We start from the raw sequence: 19842 nt of genomic DNA, 5'->3' as shown, positions 1-19842 counted from the left end.
TCCCCATCTGTCCCCTCTGAACCTGCCCACTCCTGCCCTGCTCTGTCCCCGGGATCCTGATGTCTGTCATGCACATCACCCAGCACCCCACCCCCACAACGGAAAGGACCAGCAGGAGCTGGGAGGGCAGCACAGTGACTCCTACCTCCCAGCCCCCGGGCTCCTTGCCTGACTCCCTGGGTTCTGACCAGGTTGCACTTCTCAGCCCAGCCCCGCTCCTTACCAGGACCCAGTAGGACCACGGCCTTCTGCTGCCCCTGCAGGCCAGCAGTGGTAAGAGGGAGGGACTACTTGAAGGCTGGGGATCAACCTCAGCCCCACCCATACTTCTGGAGATAGTCCTTCTGATAGGAGCAGGACTATTTCTTTATTTTTTAATAGAGGTACTGGGGATTGAACCCAGGACCTTGTGCATGTTAAGCATGCCCTCTGCCACTGGGCTAAACCTTCTCCGCTCTGTCTCTCCAGTTCTTGTTTGTAGGAAATAGGCTTCATTCAGCCTCCTTGAGTCCCCTGAGTTCCAAAGGGCAGATTCAAACAGTTAGTCAGGGAAGGGAGGAACAGCCAAGAAACAATAGCACAGCCTTGGCGCAGGGTCCTGGTTCCTCCTCAAGGAACAGATAGAACAATATCTTTAAGTTCTTCTGCAGGAACTAAGGTCCCCAGCTCCCTCCTGCCTCTCGTTTACAGCTGGGCAGACTCTTCAGAGATGGTTTTTTGAGCGGACATTAGGTCCACCAGCTTGCCAGGATTCTGGTTAAAAGCAACTTTCCTTTTTGTTACTAAGTCTGGTGCCCCCAGGATCATATCCCAGCCCCTCCCTTGACTAGAAACCAATGACCCTTACCCGTCTCAGGAGAAGAAGCCAGAACTGGTCAGAACCAATGGACCCCAAGATGGCGGAGGATCTGCCGTCCAGTGGACCTTGAGCCTCATTATATGCTCACTGTAATGTATTAGGTGCTAAACGACATGCCCACCAGCACCATGACAGGTGATGGTTGCCATGACAACAGCCAGAAAAGCCCAAACAAGGACAGAAAAGAAGGTGATTGGCTCCATCACACCAGCAGGAGGACATGATGGCGGAAGCCTCCCATCAAAGTCCACATGGCCGAGCCAGAGGTGGAGCTGTCCTGGCTGACGGCTCCACCCTCAAGAGCCTTTCTTTCCCTTTCCCCTTCCAAGCAATAAACTGGCTGTTCACTTTGTCTCTCTGCCTCTGCTGCACGAGTTCTTTCACAGCCAGCAGCAAGGGCCCACCCTCTGGTGAGCTTCCTAATAATTTAGCGGTCCCTCCGTCTGCTAACACCTCCATCAGACTCTCAGCGTGCCAACTGCTTCCTGCCAGACACACAAAGCAGCAGTCGCACCCCGGTCCCCCTTACAACCGAGCCTGCTTTCTTCACTGGAGTAACTGGTACCTGTGTTGGAGACGTGTACAAAGCGCGGAGGACCACAGCAAAACGCACCTCACTCTGATAAGAAGGATCGGAAAAGGCTTTTCTGAACCAGTCGCCTGATCATGAGTCAGTCAGTCCCAAGAGGTGAAACAGGCAAACAGGGAGTGAGGAGAGGCGTGAGGACTGTGTCTCATTACCCAGAGCAGTTACGGAGCCCGCTCACGAGACAGTGACGGGGCTTGAGAAGGTTTCTGTGATGATCACTTACTTCTCCATCCTGACCCACTCGGGGAGATGCGAAGAGAGAATCAGCTCAATTCTGAGCAAGAGAACAAATGGCCTGTTCCCTCCCTTCAACAGATCCCCTGTCACTGAAGATAAACCCAACTCATTAGCATAATATACAACCCCTTGAGGATGTGCCCTGCCTGACCCTTGGGTCTCATCTACCAGCTCCCCCTCCTGTTGTCCCTCGAGCCTGCTGCTCCTCCCAAACCCATCATGCCTCTGTGTTTGTGTTCACGATCTCCTCGTCAGAGCTGCCTCCCTCCACGCCCCACCCGATAAACTTCTCTTCCAGACTCATCTCAGGCATCTGCTTCTCTGCGAGTACTCCTGGCCCTGAGACGTTTCCCTAGTGCCTCATGCAGAGCCCAGACAGCACGTCCGCAGCACAGACCGGCACTGTACTCACTCATGGCCAGGTCTGTCCACCCACCCAGCTGTGACGTCCTGGGAGCAGGTTGCCCAGTAAGTGCTTGGGCTCTGGAGGCCGGCTGCCTAGATCCACACCCTAGACTCTGCCCCAACAACTAGGTCTACTTACACAAGTAACATACCCAAGCCTCAGTTTCGTCATCCAGAAAATGGGGATAATTAACAGCATCTATCTCCTAGGGCTGTTAAGGGACTCGTGTAGAATAATCCCTGTTTCATAGTAAGCCCTCTATAATGGTTAGTTATTAATATGTATCTGCACATAACTTTTTTCCTATATAAAAAAGCTGATGTCTGTTGAATGAATAAATGTTCTATTACATTTTGTGCCACATAGATACCACATTCTCCTTGGCCCTTGTTTTATTAAATCATGAAGGGAAGACTCTTGTCTCTAAACAGGTGCTTAGTCCACAACTGGTGAAACAGGACCTTTTCTGTACAGGAATTCAAGCTTCCTGCCATTCCGCTGGCCTGGTCACTGAGACAGACAGTCTCCTGGGCTCCCAGCAATCTCCACACGCACCTGCCACACATCTACCCACAGAAGGGCAGGCTGGCTTTAATAGTTTACAGAGGCGTATTATCACAGCACAGGAGGGACTCACAGGGAAACTTTTTTTCATGCTGAAGCAGCGCAAAATTACTGCAGTCATGAGAGACTGTATAAGATCTAAAATGTGAGTTTCTAAGCCCTACGTCCTTAACTGTCACAGCCCTGGCACAAAGGCCCGGTGGGAGAGCCCCAGCCAAGACAAAAGATCAGGAGGTGAGCAGGGTTGGGGACCAGCTCCCGAGTGAGCCCGGAACGGCCCAGGTAACTTCCTAGGTAAGGCAGCACCTCGGGGCACCAGGCTAAGGACAGTGTGGCCACCTGGGAGCAACATCGAGGCCACACCCTCCCCGCAAGGATTCGTCAGTTTCCAGTCCCCCCCAACCCCGCAGCACCCGCCTCTCCAACGACTGCCCCCGGGGCTTCCTATGAAACCACCGACCTCGCCGGAACTCTCCGGAGGTCACGGCCACTTGTTAGGGACAGTAAGAGGCTAACCTGATTATTTACAGTTAACCTGACGGTGTGTTAAGACGCAGAGAACGACCGCACCGTCTGACAAGCATCTCCCACTCATAAAAGGCAGCGCTCCACTTACGGGCCTCCTGGCGGGGGCGCCTTGAACCGAGTGGTAGAAGTCGGGCTGCACGCGGCTGCTCTTCTTGAGTCTCCGCTTCCGGGCGGCGATCTCCTGCTCGCTCTGGTGGTGCAGCTCCACCGCCGGCTTCGCCTCTTCCAGCCGGGCGGCCGCGGCCGCCGCAGCGCGTCTCCGAAAGTGCCGCGGGCTGGCTCGGAAGCCCTGCGCGGGAAACACAAGCACAGAAGCGCAGGTTGGTCCCGAGCTCCGGAGGTTCCCTGGGACTAGTGTTAGCGCTGCAGGGCGCTCCAAAGGCACCAGCTCGGTGAGCTCATTTATGACTCCAAAGTGAGCTCAACGTGAGCAAGGCTTGTGCGTTCCGTAAAGGGTCCAGAATCATTTTCCATTCAGAGATGCTTTTAATCCAAAATGCCAGTTAAAAAAAAATTTTGGCAGAGAGGGGCAGGTATAGCTCAGTGGTACAGTGCATGTTTAGCATGCATGAGGTCCTGGGTTTAATCCCCAGTACCTCCATTAAATAAATAAATAAATAGATCTAATCCCCCCCCCAAAAAATAAATAAATGAATAATATTTTTTAATTAAAAAAGAAAACACTGGTGGGCACATTGCTTTCCTTATGTGTGTACAAGGCAGACTAAGTGTGAAGAGGGGGGTCTCCAGGTGGGCGTGAAGAGGGTCTGGGGACAGGACTGAGTATTACCCCAGGGAAAGGGCCACTCTGTCTCCCTGGGAGAGGACTCCGCAGGAAGCAAGGCAGAGGAGCAAGGCGTTGTCATAAAACACCTTCAAGTGAAGATCTACAACTGAACAGAGGGAGTGCATGGAGGGGAGGGTGTGGGTGTTGGGGTCAGGCGGGCCTGCGTCCAAATGCTGCCCTGTTCATTACAGCGCCACATTTATTAAACGTTTCTGGACACAGAAAACAAATTTATAGTTACGAGGCGGGCAAGGGAGTGGGAAGGGATAAATTAGGAGTTTAAGACATGCAGATCCTAACTACTATATATAAAATAGATATACAACAAGGTTCTTCTGTACAGCACGGGGAACTATATTCAATATCTTATAGTAACCTATAATGAAAAGGAATCTGAAAAAAATCTATGTATGTGTATGTATGACTGAAGCATTGTGCTGTACACCAGAAACTGACACCACACTGTAAACTGACTATACTTCAATAAAAGAAGCACATAATACATTTAAAATTTTTTTAATTCATGATCTAATTTTTCTAATAGAAATGGATAACACTCCACTCACAGGGTTTTTAGGTTTTAAATAAGGCAACAGACGTAAAATTCTAAAGTACAGTATCTGGCAAATAGCAGGTGCTCAATAAAACGTTGTTTTTCCTTCTCTTTTAAAGTAAGGTGAGTCTAAGTACATACTGGCTAGACAAGAAACAAGTTCAGCTGAGACATACTGTGCACCTGGGTGTATGCAAATAGTTCTGGAAAATGATGTCTGTCCTCGTGTGGCTGACGATTTACTGCAGAACAGACTGGAATGTGCAGTGAAGGAAGCGGGGAAGGGGCGGTGGAGGGCACTCCTTGGGGCAGGAGGAATCAATCCATGAAGCTGAGCTTAGCGGAGCCAGTGGCATTTGAAGTGAGTAGAATTTATGGTCCAGGCAAGGGAAACAACATAAGGCAAGAATGAATAAGTAAATGATGTATGGATGGACAGACGGATGGATGGATGGATGGAATGTTTATGCAGCAATAAGCAATATTATTTGACGATGTGCCACGACTAGAACACAAGCCACACACGAAATCTGGTGAGAATCAGAGGAGACGAGATGTCAAGACTACAAGGAGGGCTTCTCTGAGGTTGTAGGTCTTCTTCTGAATTATAAAAGATGTATAAAGACTAAAGACTGCAGTAAAGGCATAAAGAACAGAGAGCATGAATTTCAGAGGGAGCAACAGGAGGAGGCGAGGCCATGTGGGGACTGAAGATCCACGTGCACAGGAAGGGTCTCGCGGAGGGACTCCGGGGAGGGCCTGCCGTCTGACCAGGGCGCCCTAGACACCAGACTGAGGACATGATGGAGAAAAAGATAGAAGTACGGGGTGACCTTCCAGTCGGAGGAACGCGGGTCTCAACAGAAATCAACAAGGAAGAAATGCAAAACTGAGGTCACACTTTGGGCACTTTCTTCTCTTCCCAAACCCCTCCTCTGTGTGCAGGCTCCGCGGGGGCCTCCCCTGCCCCAAACAGGCCCAGGACACGTCTGGCTCCCACGGAATCCAAGGGCTGCTGCAGCAGCCGTGGTGAAGAGGATGGAGGAGAGGGAGCCCGGCGAGCCCCACACCGGGTTCCAGAGCAGAGTCACGCCGCACAGCTGCTTTTTACACAGCAAGCATTGTTGGTTCATTTTATTTTTTATTTTTATTTAATGGAGGTAATGGGGATCGAACCCAGGACCTCATGCATACTAAGCACGTGCTCTACCATTGGGCCATTCCCTGCCCCCAACTGCTTTTTAAATTTGCAGGTTCCTGGACGCCCCAACACACATACACCTTCCTTAGGAATTAGACTCACTTGGGGCGGGGCCCAGAATCTGCTCTTCCGTCCAGCCCGCCTGGTCACTGTCGCCGCTCCTGAACTGTAGAGGCGCTTAGTCACCACTAGGTGGCACTGATTCCCACAGCCCCCGCTCTCCTAGCTCAGAAGCCGGTGCGCTGGCAGAATTAAGTGTATTAGATCCCATCCTAGCTTCCGTCCTAGTGGAGTGAGCTGAGCATGTTTCTTTGGTAAGAATGCAGATTCTCCTTTGCTTATACTCTTAGGAGTAATATGCAACCGGATTTTGCTTAACTTCTATTATTATCAATAGTCCTTCGTGGCCCACAAATTCTAGAAACACAAAAACTACATAAAACTCAAAGTGATGAAAAAATTAAAACATGTTGGTACATTATGGAGAGCATAACCCAATAAATCAACATCCCTTTATCTACTCGAGGAGAAAGTTTGCCAAGTACGCCCAAGAAGATACTCAAGCATCACTTAATGAAAATCAGAAACCGTTTTAAGCAGTCTTTCCTAAATTTCAGTCATTTTCATTCCACCTTCACATTTTTTTAAGATCTGAGCACATCATCCAGGTCTCTTTGATTTATCTTATATCCAAATACACCTGTACTATTTTAAAATAACTTCTTATAAGCACTATAGTGTAGGACACAGACTGCCATCAGAAAAAATGTGGGTTCATATCCTGCCTCTGTCACCTCCTAGCTGTGTGATCTTAAATAGTTTCTTAACCATTTCGTCAGCTGTAAAACGGAGATTAAAAATTGTACTTAATTGGGGAGAGGGGGTATAGCTCAGTTGGTAAAGCACATACTTTAGCATGCACGAGGTCCTGGATTCAATCTCCAGTACTTCCACTAACAAAAAAAAAAAGCACATAATTTCATAGGGATGTTGAGAAGAATAAATCAATGAATGTATGTAAAGTACTTAGAAGTGTGCCTAGCAGGCAGTGATATGTTAAGAGTTTACTTGTTGAATAAAAGATGTTCTTTTTAAAAATATATATTTTTACTATATTTTTTAATTTTGGGAGGAGGAGTAAATATGTTTTTATTTATTAGTATGGAGGTAGTGGGGATTGAACCCAAGACTTCATGCATGCTAGGCACATGCTATATACCACTGAGCTATACCCTCCCCACCAAAAGGTGTTCTTAAAGACAAAAGTGAGCTATTAATCAGATGTAAAAGGAAAAAGCATCCCACTGCAGGGGTGCCTTGCTGACAGATACCCGAGGTACCAGCCACCCTGATTATCAGGAGAGTTCTTTCCCCTGAAGAGTCCCAGGCACTTGCTGTCCTGTGAGTCAAACTGTCTGGGCTCAGACCCAGCTCTCCCACTCACTAGGTGTGTGATCTTGGCCAAGTTACTCCTCCGGGCCTCACTTTCTTCATCTGCCAAATATAGATAATAACACCTCTCTCACAGAGTCCTGTGGTGTTTAAATGAGACCATCACACTAGCCTGTTAGAACAGTACACAGACGACAGTAGTAGTCAACACACCATCCCCGTTACGATTACGGTTTCACTTCCACGAAGCTGAAGCAGCAATTCACGGGCCGCAGCGCAGAGCCAGGATTACAAACACGGTAAACAGCAAGGAGTCATCACTGAGCTGTCACCTCGCTTTATTTCCCTAAACCACGGCATAGAATTATAGGTTTGTGGTTTATTACACTTGCTTTGTCCTAAGTCCTATAAAAAGTTAAGCCCTGACTTTTAATACAGAAGGCAATTTTCTTTTAAAACAGTAGATGGCGCTCTTACAGGCGTTACTTAAGATTTGATGGTGTCAGTATAAAGTCCGTTTCTCTCTACCCATTTGATCTTGCCAGCAATGCCCTTCAACCTGTGGGTGATGGGCACTTGAGAGTTTCTTGGTAGTGGACTTCTGCCACTTTCAAGCCACCCCGTTTTATCAGCACCTCTAGGTAATAGGTAATAACTTCTCAGCTGCGGGGTGTTGATAACAGGCCAAGTCAGGGTGCTCCACGGCCCCTCTAGACCTCGCCCCTTAATAACCAGGTCCGGTCCCCAGGACGCAACCAACTGCAACCAACCGCTCTGCTTGGATGCTTGGACAATGAATGCCAACCGGGGGCTTTCAAGGACCGAAAACTGCAGCAGGAGTTCATCAGCTGCTGCGCCCAAGACTTTCTGAAGCTTCCAACCACACGTCATCTTTTTTTTATCTTACTACATTTTTTGTGTGTAGGTGGTAGGTAATTAGGTTTACCTATGTATTTTATTTTTAGAGGCAGTACTGGAGGTTGAACCCAGGACCTTGTGTATACTAAGAATGCACCGTACCACTGAGCTATACCCTCCCCCTCAGACATTCAGTCTTGATTGTGATCTTTACCATTTATCTGCACTAAACTCTCTTTTGGTTTAAGTTCAAGTCCAATTCCACTGCCTGTAAACAAAACCCCTGCTGGATACTCTTTCTGTTAGATTTCAAGTGGCTATTTTCCTTGCACATTCAATATTCAGACTTAATCGGGCTGTTTGTGGAGACTGGGGATAAAAAAAAGGGGGGGGATAAGATATTAACAGCAGTGAGTTACTAAGCACTATTTAGGGGCAAAGCCTATGTGTCTACTTCACAGACAGGCAAACTGAGGTTTATCAGGATTACGTAATCTACCTAAGGCGAAAACTGGCCATTAGAAAAACTCAGGTCTCCAAACCAGTGTCCTTTCCACTTAGCTCTTAGGTAAAGAGATTACAAAGTAACGGTGCATTTCAGAGCAAATCTTCTACATATATTCAAAGGCCTGGGCCCCAGGGAAGTGCCCAGGAAAGTATGTTGACTGATTAAAACAATAAATGTTGGGGAAGGTGTAGCTCAGTGGTAGAGTGCTTGCTTAGCATGCACAAGGTCCTGGGTTCAATCCCCAGTACCTCCATTAAAGATAAATTAAATGAATAAAAACCTAATTACCTCCCTCCCAAAAAAATGTAAAAAAAAAAAAAAGAAATGTCTACATTTTCGATAAGTCAGGCAGAAATTGAGAAAGTTAACATTTTCTGGTAAAAATTTTTATTATGTAAGATCAAACTACCACCAAGTTTACTGACAAAGTATCTGAACAAATGGAAACAACGCATGAATCACTGAGCTTTTACATATTTGTGGGTTACGTCTGCCTGAGGAGCTAAGCTTTACAGGGAGACAAGGTACAGACTTCCCATATTCAAGTATTATGAAGCTCAAGAAACTGACGTTTATAAAGCATATAATATCCCGTCTCTGGGATGCACCTTGCCAAGTAACGGTCCTTGGCCTCACGTTGTAAAGAATTCAAGTGCGAGCTATCCTCGAGTAAAAGTAGATTAATTTAGAGAGATACATACTCCAGACAGTGCAGGCTGTCTCAGAAGGCGAGAGAGAGACAGAGAGACAGAGAGAGAGACACAGAGACAGAGAGAGACAGAGAGACAGAGACAGAGAGAGCGAGAGAGCTTGTGTGACCATGAGGTGTGGTGTTGCTAGTTTTTACAGGCTTGGAAGCTTCATATGCTAACATGCAGGAGGATTATTCCAACTACTCTGGGGAAGGGGTGGGGATCCCCAGGACCTGGGCCACCGCCCTCACTCTGACCTTTCACAGGCAGCTTCAGAACTGTCCTGGCGCCTGTGGGTGTGTCGTTCACCAGGATCGGAGTTTATAGTGCGTCTAATGATGCTCAGGGTCCGCTGGAGGGCAAACATCCTGCCACCCTGGGCCTCCAGGTCCACTGGGGGTTGACTCCTCCCCCATCTTGGTGCTGGTGGCTGTGTCATTCCTTCAATAGTTGTGCCCTGCCCGCTTCCCTCCTGCCTTATGATGACAGCAAAAAAAACTACTGTTAATCTTTGCAAAGTCTAAGGAATTCACTTCTGTCAGACAAGGTTTCACAGGTTAGTAATGTAACTGTGTTTCTTTCATATTGTATGATATGGTTACTAGTTCCTGGATCAGAAGCTCTGAGGAGCAGAGAAGACTTGATGTTTCGTCAACTGCAGATGAATTACAACTCAAATGCGGTTCTGTAAATCTCTTCCTGATGCCAATCATCCCCCTCGGGATATATGCCCCTCCCAGGGTCCCTGCTGCCTGGCGGAGTGTGTTTTGCACCACGCATGCTCCCACCGCCTCCTCCCGTCCTGGCTACCGGGTCTTGATACATGGGCAACGTCCCTCCCTTTAGAGTTTGATGGAGAAACAGTAAGAGCTGGGGCCACTTAGCACGGAATTTGAAATCAACAAAACAAAACCAAAAAAAACAAAAACAAAAACCATCCTGTAGACCAGTGCGTCTCAAATTTTACTGTGTACACGCGTAGCCTAGGATGCTTACTAAGATGCAGATGGTGGGGCCTGAGACTCTAAATTCCTTTAACAAGCGTCCAGGGAACCCCAATGTTGCTGGTCTGCAGACCAAACTTTGGGGAACCAGGATGCAGAACCTGGTACAGGCAGAGGGAGAAAACTAACGAAACCACGCACTGAGGAGAGACGATCAGCTGACGGCGAGAGGAGTGGCAGACGCTGGTGGCGGAAATCTGAGTCGAAATTTCACCACTTCCCTGCGCCGAGGAGGCCATACATCCACAACCAACCACAGCTCTAATCTCTGAGGAGCCTGACCCTGTGATGAGTCTTTTTCTTAAATTCTGTCAAATGACACACAGACCCTTACAACACGCCCTAAAATACAGCAGGCCTCTGACTCTGCACCCAGGTGAGCCTGAGACACAAAACACACCCTCCCTGGTGGGGGGGAGGGAGCACACAGGAGATTCTGAGGTTGGAGCTAGCTGCTCCACTTCCTGCAAGGAGATTAAAGAGCTTTTTCATTACAAATGTTAGATTAACCTAAGCAGGTTCATGGGGTCCACTCAGAAAATTAACCAAATTCTCTCTCCCAGCCATCCTTCAAATCCACCAGAAGGAGTTTGTTTTCTCCCAACCCTACAGAAAATTTTGCATAGAACCTGTCGTTTGTTGGTCGTTTTCAGATCATTAAAAAGTCCTCTCGCCACTGACAGTGACAAAAAACAGGGCCATTCTGATGAGGTCATGTCACACCGCCCCCCCCCAAGGCTTCCTCTCCGGCAGGGTTTAAAGTGATTCCAGGCTCTTCCTCCCAAGAGATACACAAGAAATAACGCATCCATCCTTCACCCAAACACACTCTGGGAGGGCAGGCTGTTCCCCATGCAGCCACGGCCACTCGCTCCCCAACCAGAGCAGCCAGTCAGCCACGGTCTCTGGTTCTTTGCAATGATCACATCAACCCGGGCACCTTGAGGACCCCAGTCAAGCTTTCCTAGGAGTCTCCTTAAACTTGTTTCTCTAAGCTTCAGAGGGCTTGGGAGGAGACTCGGTGCACTGCTGAGACATTTCTCAGTCTCAAACACTGAACGAAAAATATGGCCAGCCATATCAGTACACAAAGGATGCTGTGTCCATCAAGTCATCAGCCACTGCTGCCACCCCCCAACAGTGAGTGGGGGGATCTCAGGATGCAGACAAATAGGCTGCCCGGCCTCTGCTGCCACCTTCAGCGGTGCCCCCCGCGGGAACTCAGGATGGGAAAGAACAGGACAGTGGCCCTAGACAGCCAGGTGCACATTAAAGGGATGATCTCAATGAGCCCAGACCTTTGCACCTTCCCATACACAGAAAAATGCCAAATTCCTTAACTTGAACTACCTGGTCTTCTTTAATTAATAGTAACCTTTTGATGTTCCGACTACCTGATCTTTGTTGTAAAAACTCCTATATATCCTGGCCCCTCCCCCACCCCTTCAGAGCAGTTCCTCAGAGCGATCTGAGAAGCTGTCATCCTGGGCTTACATCCTCCGAAATGTCCACCGGATAAAAATAACTCTCAACTTTTAGGTTGTACATTTTATTTCAGTTGACAGCTACCTAATGGGGTAGCCACTCAGCACATGTCACTATTTGCATTTAGATTTTAATTCATTAAAGTTCAACTAAAAATTCAGTTCCTCGGACGTGTGAGCCACAGTCCAAGTGCTCAGTGCCACATGTGGCCGGTGGTTTCTGTATTGGATGATGCCGGTAAAACATTTCCATTAACACAGAAAGTTCTACTGAACAGCACTGCTCTAAGCTTCCAGCGCTGGATTCCCAGCCTTTACCCACAGAGCCTAAAGTGGGTGACGGGTGACTATGAATGTCAGTGCAGGTGAACTGCTGTAGACAGCCACACCACAGTCTCCTATCTCAACACAACAGAAGTCAAGGTCCCGCTTGTGGCACTGTCACCCACGATCACCAAGGGGGACGGCCACTCTGCTCTACGCGGTCATTACGGCAGCCGGCACTTTCCACCTTGTGGCTCGTTAGGTGCCCAGTGTCCCCTCCCCTCTGCGAGTTTGTGGGGAAAGAGCGGGGATCGTGTGTGGATGGTTTCAACGGGCACACAGCACACACTACTTCTCACAGCTCATCCATTCAAACCCGGGTCCATGGCCATCACTGAAGGTCAAGGGAAACAAAAACGCAGTAAGGCCACATGCCCTGGAGAAGAGAAGACAGATACTGGGGGGGCACAGTGGACACTGCTACGGAGCTGGTCCCAAACCAAGTCCACAGCCACCCACCTCCTTTGCGAGCCCTCCTCCGCTCTCTGGCAATGTGATTCTTACCAAGTCCAACTCCAACAAAGACCCAAAGTGTGCACACGTCTTGTTACAGAGCCAAATATAATTTTGGGAAGGGGTCGGTAATTAGGTTTACTGTACTTAGTTGTTTCATTTTAAAGGAGGGACTGGGGCTTGAACCCAGGACCTCGTGCATGCTAATCACACACTCTACCACTGAGCTGTACCCTGCCCCCACTCCCTGAGCCAAGCATAACTTGAGCCCCATCAATATAACACTTTTCCCACATTGTCCAGCTGGTGAGCCACATCCAACGCAAACTCTTTACAGGAGCACCAATAATAGTCATTTCTAGCTATGGAGCATTTCCCAAGTGCCAAATACAGTGCATGCTTTATTTCATGATTTCTGGTAGTATTCCTAGGAAGTAAATATTTTAATGCCATTTTACAGATTTAAAAAAAAAAAAAGACATTTAGAAGTTTGCCTAAGCCTTAGCAGGTATCGGCTCTCGGACTGAAACTCTGGCAACCAGACCTGTCCTCTCCAGCCGGGTCAGCAAACTACAGCCCTCAGGCCAAGTCTGCCCCGCTAACTGTTTTTGCAACGTTTAACTGGAACAAAGCCAGGTCCATTCAAGTTCCTTGCCTGTGGCTACTTCTGTCCTAGAAAGGAGCACAGTTGAGCGGCTGCCTCAGAGCTCACAAGCCCTTTCATCGGTGGCCCATTACAGTAAGATCTTTGTCACCCCCTGCTCTACAAGTATCATGCCGGATACTTGAACATCCCACTTCCATCACAGACTGAAAAGTCATCCTGACTCGGGGTTTGGGTCCGCTGTCTGCGCGGATCATCACATCCGCAGGCAGGGCTGTGAGATACACAGGTCAGTAAGTCTGATTTCCTCCGGTAGCCACCGCCACCCCATCTGTTTGTGGTTTCAAAGGCAGATTAAACAACATGTGTTACACTGTTTCGCCAGACACAGAGACGACACTCTCACAGAGGCACGTGCATTACTGTCTAATAATCACCCTGCCTTTTCCCTGATGATTTTTTAAAAAATATTTGCACTGGAACTGCCGAGCGAAAGATGCGCACAAAATTTATCAACCCGCAGGTTGATACAACAGGTTTCACCCCTCCTCTTCTCTCCCCACCTCCTGCTTTGATTTTTAGAGACAAAGCCACCAGTACCAAGTGACAGTGGATTTTATGGGCAGTGGCCGCCCAGCGTGGTAATAAGGCTTATTAGTCTGTTGCAAATGGCCTGTGCTGTTTTTCCTTAGATGGAATTCATCAGCCTCGTGGTTTTTGTTTTGGGGGGGGGGTGTTTGTATTTTTGATTTGGTTTTGTTTTGTTTGAACCAAAATGAACCATAAAAAAAATATAAACGTGCTTGGCTTTTAAGAGACTTTTAAGTATGGAAAACACATTGCATTGATACTAAAATCAAGATAAAAGTAGGACAGAACCTGGGCGGGGCAGAGCTCAGTGGTAGAGTGCAGGCTTAGCGTACACAGTATCCTGGGTTCTATCCCCAGTACCTCCGGTAAAAAGGTAAAAAAAAAAAAAAAGTAGGGTAGAAATTGCATCTACTTACATAAAACTATGACAAAGACATATTAGTGGATGCTGGAAGGCACGACCCAAAACCCCTACCTTCCTGAGCCAGCTACCAGGACTGCTGGCAGCCCCAGGCTTTTAGCTCATCCCCTTGCCTGAGAGCTCCCTGTGGGCAGAGCATCACGCTGCCTCCCCCAGGGCCCATGCTGGTCAGCAGAAATGCAGGTGGGGGTGGGGGAGTGTGCTTGCCTCTATTAGAAATGACTTATGCATCACAATTCAACTCCTCCTGCTGCCGGATCCTGCATCCCTTGCTCCCTTTACATGCTCCCTCCCCAGAGCACCCTCCCTCTGCACAGAATCTCCATCTCACAGTCTCTTCCCCCCCCCCCCACCCCGCAGCGGACCTGCCACAAACAAGAAGTCTGATTTGTCAAACAGTGCCCTCTACAACCGATGCGCCACAAACAGCCCATGACAGCAAAGAATCAGCCATCAAGAGCTTCCAGGGGATGGCAAATCCACTGGGACAAAAAATGACAGTCACAGCCAAACACTGGGCGGTGCCCACATCAAACACAGAAGCAGCAGGCGTCTGGGAAGAGAGGGGGGCACAGACAGAGTCCTAGAGGGAAGGTGCGGACGGGGACGCCGGGAAGGCTGCCTGTGAAACAGGACAGCATCAGCGTAATCAGAGCTCAGCCAGAGGGCTGGGCACAGACATGCGCAATGACAGGCTCTATAAATAGCAAAGCCGCCAGCAAATCTCAGCCCAGCCTTCATAATTGCAGACCCGGGGGTCTCAGATGATGCTGTGCATGTGAGTGCCGTCTGGCTGCAGACTGAGCCGCCCACTCACACAGTAGCCAGGACCCTGTCTGCAAAATAAAAGAGGCACAGTTTAAAACACCAATACACCAGGGATAACATCCTTTTCAAGATAAGAAGCCAGATAATATAAAATAAGGAAGCATGTTTCATAGAGTGCTTACAACCTCCCAGCTGCTCAGACGCCAAACAGCACGATTACTGCCGTGTTGGCCAGTCACACAGACCAGTCGCAGGAAGGCAGGCAGCACAAAGGGATGTGACTTGAAAAAGGGCTCAGGGAGGGAAAGAGGGGGAGATGGGTGAGGCGGTGCAGCCCCGAGTGTGCAGGAGAAAACGGAGGTGGGGAAGGAAAGATGGAAAACAGGAAAGGGGGGGTGGAATCCAGCATGTGCTAATTTGCAGCAAGTCACAGCAAAGTCCTAACAAGTGGACAAGTGGTCATTGTGTCTTTGCAAGGGGCCTCCTTAGTCTCTTCCAAATCGGTTACAAAATCAGCATCTTTAAGAGACTAACGTCAGTCTATCAGACAGTGCATCAGAGACAGCTCAGGACACAGGAGAGGGCGGTGGGCTACGACCAAGAGGACAAAAGAGAAGACCCAGACCAGACGGAGAAGCAAACTGAACAGCAAACACCTGTGCACAGGAAGAGAGCTGGCTAAATTCATCCTATCAACAGCATCCCCAGCAAGCTAGTCTCGAGGAAGAGCTCAGTCTTAAGGTCCAACTTCATCACAGTAAGATAGTGTCTCTATGAGACATTCTGGAATTGAGGCTGATGGCTATCATGACTCAGGACAACTCGGGCACGAGACAGAGGGGGCCACACCAGTTCCGGCGGCAGGCAGGTGATGGGGAGGCCGGCCAGGCCTGCCGAGGGTCAGGAGCCTGTTCAGCAAGAGCCCATGGGAGACTGCCAAAGCCGTGGGAGACCGCAGCCGGCGTGCAGGGGTGCAGGGCACCGGGTGATTAGTGCAGGCAGAGCGGGACCTGGGTGGCCGTGAGGGGTAAAGGATCCACGGTCCCCGGGGTGTCCTCACCATTGCCCACTTCCCTCCCAGTCTGAGCTCTGGAACTTCCCAGGGTCTAGCAGCTCCTGACGCATCAGTGCCCACCTTCTACTGGTTCTTAAATCTTCTGACCATCATCCCTGCCAACGTATAAAGTTAACAAAAGCTGGTCAGGCTTTGGGGCTGGGGTTCAGGGCAGGATTTCAAGTCCCAAAGGTGAGCCCCAGCACGCACACAGGCACATGGGGTCGTCATTTACCAAGCCCCAGGCCAGGGGTCAGGGTGCAAGCTTGTCAAAGTTCACCATCAAGCCCCAAGCACTTCCCTGGGAAACAAACCTAAGAATTCGAGGGGCAGAAGCTTCCAGCACACGGGGTTATGACTGGAAATGTCTCAGAAGCACGGACAGCCCTACTGGGGACCCACGGAGCAGGAAGGACTGACCATTCCCGCCCACCATCTGAAGGCTGAATCTTTGCCCCCAAGAAACTCACTGAATGTGTACTTGGTCCAAGTTCAAGTCTTGAATGCTTTTCTGGCACTACAGTCCCTTCTCCAAGTCTTACTCTAAAGACATGTTTATCAGCAAGAAGGAAAAAAAAATGTTTTCACAACCTAATACCTTCTGATCATTTCTATTCAGTAAAGAGAGAGAAAAACAAAACCAGCCAGAGACTGAGATGTGAGGCTGGTCCAGGCAGGGGGGCAGCTACAGCCTTACTTCCTATTCATTTCTGCTGCCTTTGACGTATTTATCACAGGCACATCAGCAAAATCTCTGCATGAGAAGTCACCTTGGACCGGTTCTTTTTCCTGAGATGATGACACTGAACAGCATCTACGAGCTTTAAACAGATTTGGTTACCCTCCCCTGCAGGTATCTGGGCAAGCGCTTTGAACTTTTTAACCCAGATCATATGATCCTGTTGACCCTCTCAGCAGACTGATTTAAGTGCTGTTTATTTTGGCGTGGCTTTTTTTTTTTTAACAGCATTTATCACAGTTTGACTCTTTTAAAATGTATCCGTGGCTATGAGGGCAGCAACGAGGTTCTTTTTCCTGGGTACCCTTCATTATTCCCACTTGCACACCTGTTCACAGTTCCCATTCAGTTTGGGGTTTGATTTTTTTTCTTTTTTAAAGACTATTTGTCTAGACATTTCAGGGGAAAAAAATTAGAAACTTAACCCTCCAAAAAGAATACACCATGCTCTTTTTAAAGCATATAAATAAATGTCCCTTGAAACACATTCTTCTAAGAGTAATACCTGGAAAATGAGTCAACAGCACCCTGATTTTTTTTTCTGATGCTTATACAGGTATTTACAGATCAGTAATTTTTAACAAAAATGGATCTTGTTACACATATTGCGCTGCACTTTGCTCTTTTTAACAATAATGTAGATAGCATTTCAGATGCACATTCTTTTTTTTTCATTGAAGTGTAGTCAGTTACAATGTGTCCATTTCTGCTGTACAGCACAATGTCCCAGTCATGCATATACACACGTATTCATTTTCATATTTTTTTCATTAAAGGTTATTACAAGATATTGAACACAGTTCCCTGTGCTGTACAGTAGAAACTTTCTTTTTTTCAATGTGGTTGTTTATTTTAAAACAGAAACATAAAAATTTTTATAAAAACAAGAGGAATATACTCTATACTACATTACAATGAGATGACAGGCATAGTAAAATGCACGCCAATCACTGTAACAAATAAATCCAAAAACACAGTAATTTGAACAAGACAGAAATTCATCTTCCTCGTGACTAGTTTTTGTGGTTGACAGGCGGCTCTGACCCGTGAGGTCATCAAGGACCACAATCCAACTCCATCACTGCTCTGCCTTCCCTGCAGGTACTCCTGGTCCACAGGGTTGAACCTGGCTAACCACCGCCACAATTCCTCTCCAGAGTGGAGGAAAGAAAGGGACTACAGGATCAAGCAGCTCCCTCCTACGGACTTGACCTGGAACGAGCCTACGTCACTTCCGCTTACCTCCAACTGGCCAGGACTTAACAATTCACTGCAGGAGAGGCTGAGAAATGGAGGCTCTAGCTGCTTCACCATATGCCCAGTTACAACAAGGGCATTTATACTACAAAACTAAGGGAAGAATGAATTGTGGGGAAATTTCATCATCATTACTATAAAAATGGGTAAAAGTTTTGCGCCAGAGTTTTATTGATTATCTTTAAAGGCACGTAAAAGTTACCAAGTTATACAGTAAATTCTGCTATTTCATATTATAGAAAGACAAGAATTCCAAAACTGCCTTCAGTGATGATAAGAGGCCACGAGTAGCAGATATTTTCAGGCAAATCAAACAAATAAAGGTGATGTTTCAATATTAAATAAAAAAGTAACTGCTCTTTTAAATTTGTGGTACAGAAAGAGCATTTTGAAAACGGATTTTTGGATATATTTTTATTAACACATGACTTTGTTCCCCTAAAAAAAGTAAGTTTATTATCTAGAAAATTTGTAATTTTACATATTTTAAAACCTGAAAACACAGTTCTTCAACTGTAGAACCACCCGAATGCTTTTCAATGAGTTTTGGCATCTTTTGTTAAAAATATAAAAACCAACTGACCTTGGGAAAAAAATGAAAATTTACTACTAATTTTATTTTTAAATAATTTTGCATAATCAATGGAGGAAACTGAAAAATAAATGTCATAATTAGCCAGGACAGTTACCAGCACATGTTCTCCATTCAAATCTATTTTTTGTTATCTTTTTCAACTACAACAATGGCTAAAACCAAACATTAACATAAATGGAGCTTAAAATAACTGACATTTGAATTACTAAATCACATAGTGTTAAGCAAAGATTTTTTTGTTTGTTTTTGTTTGTTTTTGTGGAGGAGGTAATTAAGTTTATTCATTTTCAGAGAAGGTACCAGGGATTGAGCCCAGGTCCTTGTGCATGCTAAGTATGTGCTCTACCAGTCGAGCCACACCCTCCGCCTCTAAATAACTTCTCATTACAGTAAAAACAAATCAAGGTGGGTTCAATGAGAGGCTCTGTCCTTTCACGATGGGAAGAGGCTGGCCCCACTCACCCCTTTGTGGTGAGAGCACCTCCCACAGAAAAGGGGACATCACACTTCCATGAGCATCGTGGGAGAGTTCTCTGTGTGGCCATTTGAGTTTAAAGAAAAATCCAAAGTACAAATACTTGCTTTAAAAAAAGTTATTTTCCTTAATCCTATGAGGTCAGAGAAGGAGGACCCCGACATTCCGTCTCCTGCCAAACTTTGAATTGGCTGACATATTTGGGTCTGCTTTTTTTTTTTCCAACCAGGATTGAGGATAATTCACTTGGGCACCCTAATGGCTGGCTAATCTAAAAAGCTTTCTTAGCCTAGGAATGTGGGGCCACCGGGTCATAAAAATATCCAGTCCAAATAGCACTGAGTAAGAAGGGTGTGACTTTCTCATCCAGACCCTGCAGAGACCGCAGAGCCAGCAGTCATGAGTCAGAGCTCACCCTGCGCTTCACAGAGGAGGCAGAAAATGAGAAAAGGGGACAAGCACCACCTTCCCAGGATGCCTGATGGGGGGGGGGGGTGCAAAGTCTAGGACAGAGAAATGAGAATAGAGGATGCTTAGGATGTAGACAGACCAAGAAACCACAGAAGAGTTGAGGAATAAAGGCGATCTGAAGGCCTGAGCATGGCCCGGGTGAGCCCTTGAAGGAGCCTTGGTCCACCCCCCTCCGACCCCAAGGCAGTTTGGAGCATCAGCGAAAGCCTAGCCTAGCATTCCAGCACTGCTAGAACTCTCACCGGGGTCCCGTGCACACTGCCTTCAAGGAAAGCAGGCAGCAGCAGTGACGTCCACGCTGCGCGCCCTTGGAGATGCGGAGGGCACCTGGGCTGGAGAAACCACCTGATGGACTCCCTCGGGCTCTGTCCTGCCCCCCCCCCGGCTCCCACTCCCCACCAGAAGACAGCAGCGAGCTCTGGGGGGGG

The 19842-nt window shown here is 47.7% G+C and overlaps 1 protein-coding gene across 11 annotated transcripts in view; it reads right to left on the bottom strand.

Moving 5' to 3' along the window:
- Positions 1 to 19842, bottom strand: part of DST (dystonin) — a 435317-nt gene that overhangs the window by 385592 nt on the left and 29883 nt on the right. For all 11 annotated transcript variants that reach the window (XM_072944761.1, XM_072944766.1, XM_072944764.1 and 8 more), the window contains exon 3: positions 3272 to 3472. In XM_072944761.1, coding sequence (XP_072800862.1) covers positions 3272 to 3472 — 201 coding nt within the window. The remainder of the gene's footprint in view (positions 1 to 3271; positions 3473 to 19842) is intronic.

The sequence above is a fragment of the Vicugna pacos genome, chromosome 20 (assembly GCF_048564905.1).
Source record: "Vicugna pacos chromosome 20, VicPac4, whole genome shotgun sequence".
Lineage (NCBI taxonomy): Eukaryota > Metazoa > Chordata > Mammalia > Artiodactyla > Camelidae > Vicugna > Vicugna pacos.
This window is presented reverse-complemented; position numbering and strand designations above follow the sequence as displayed.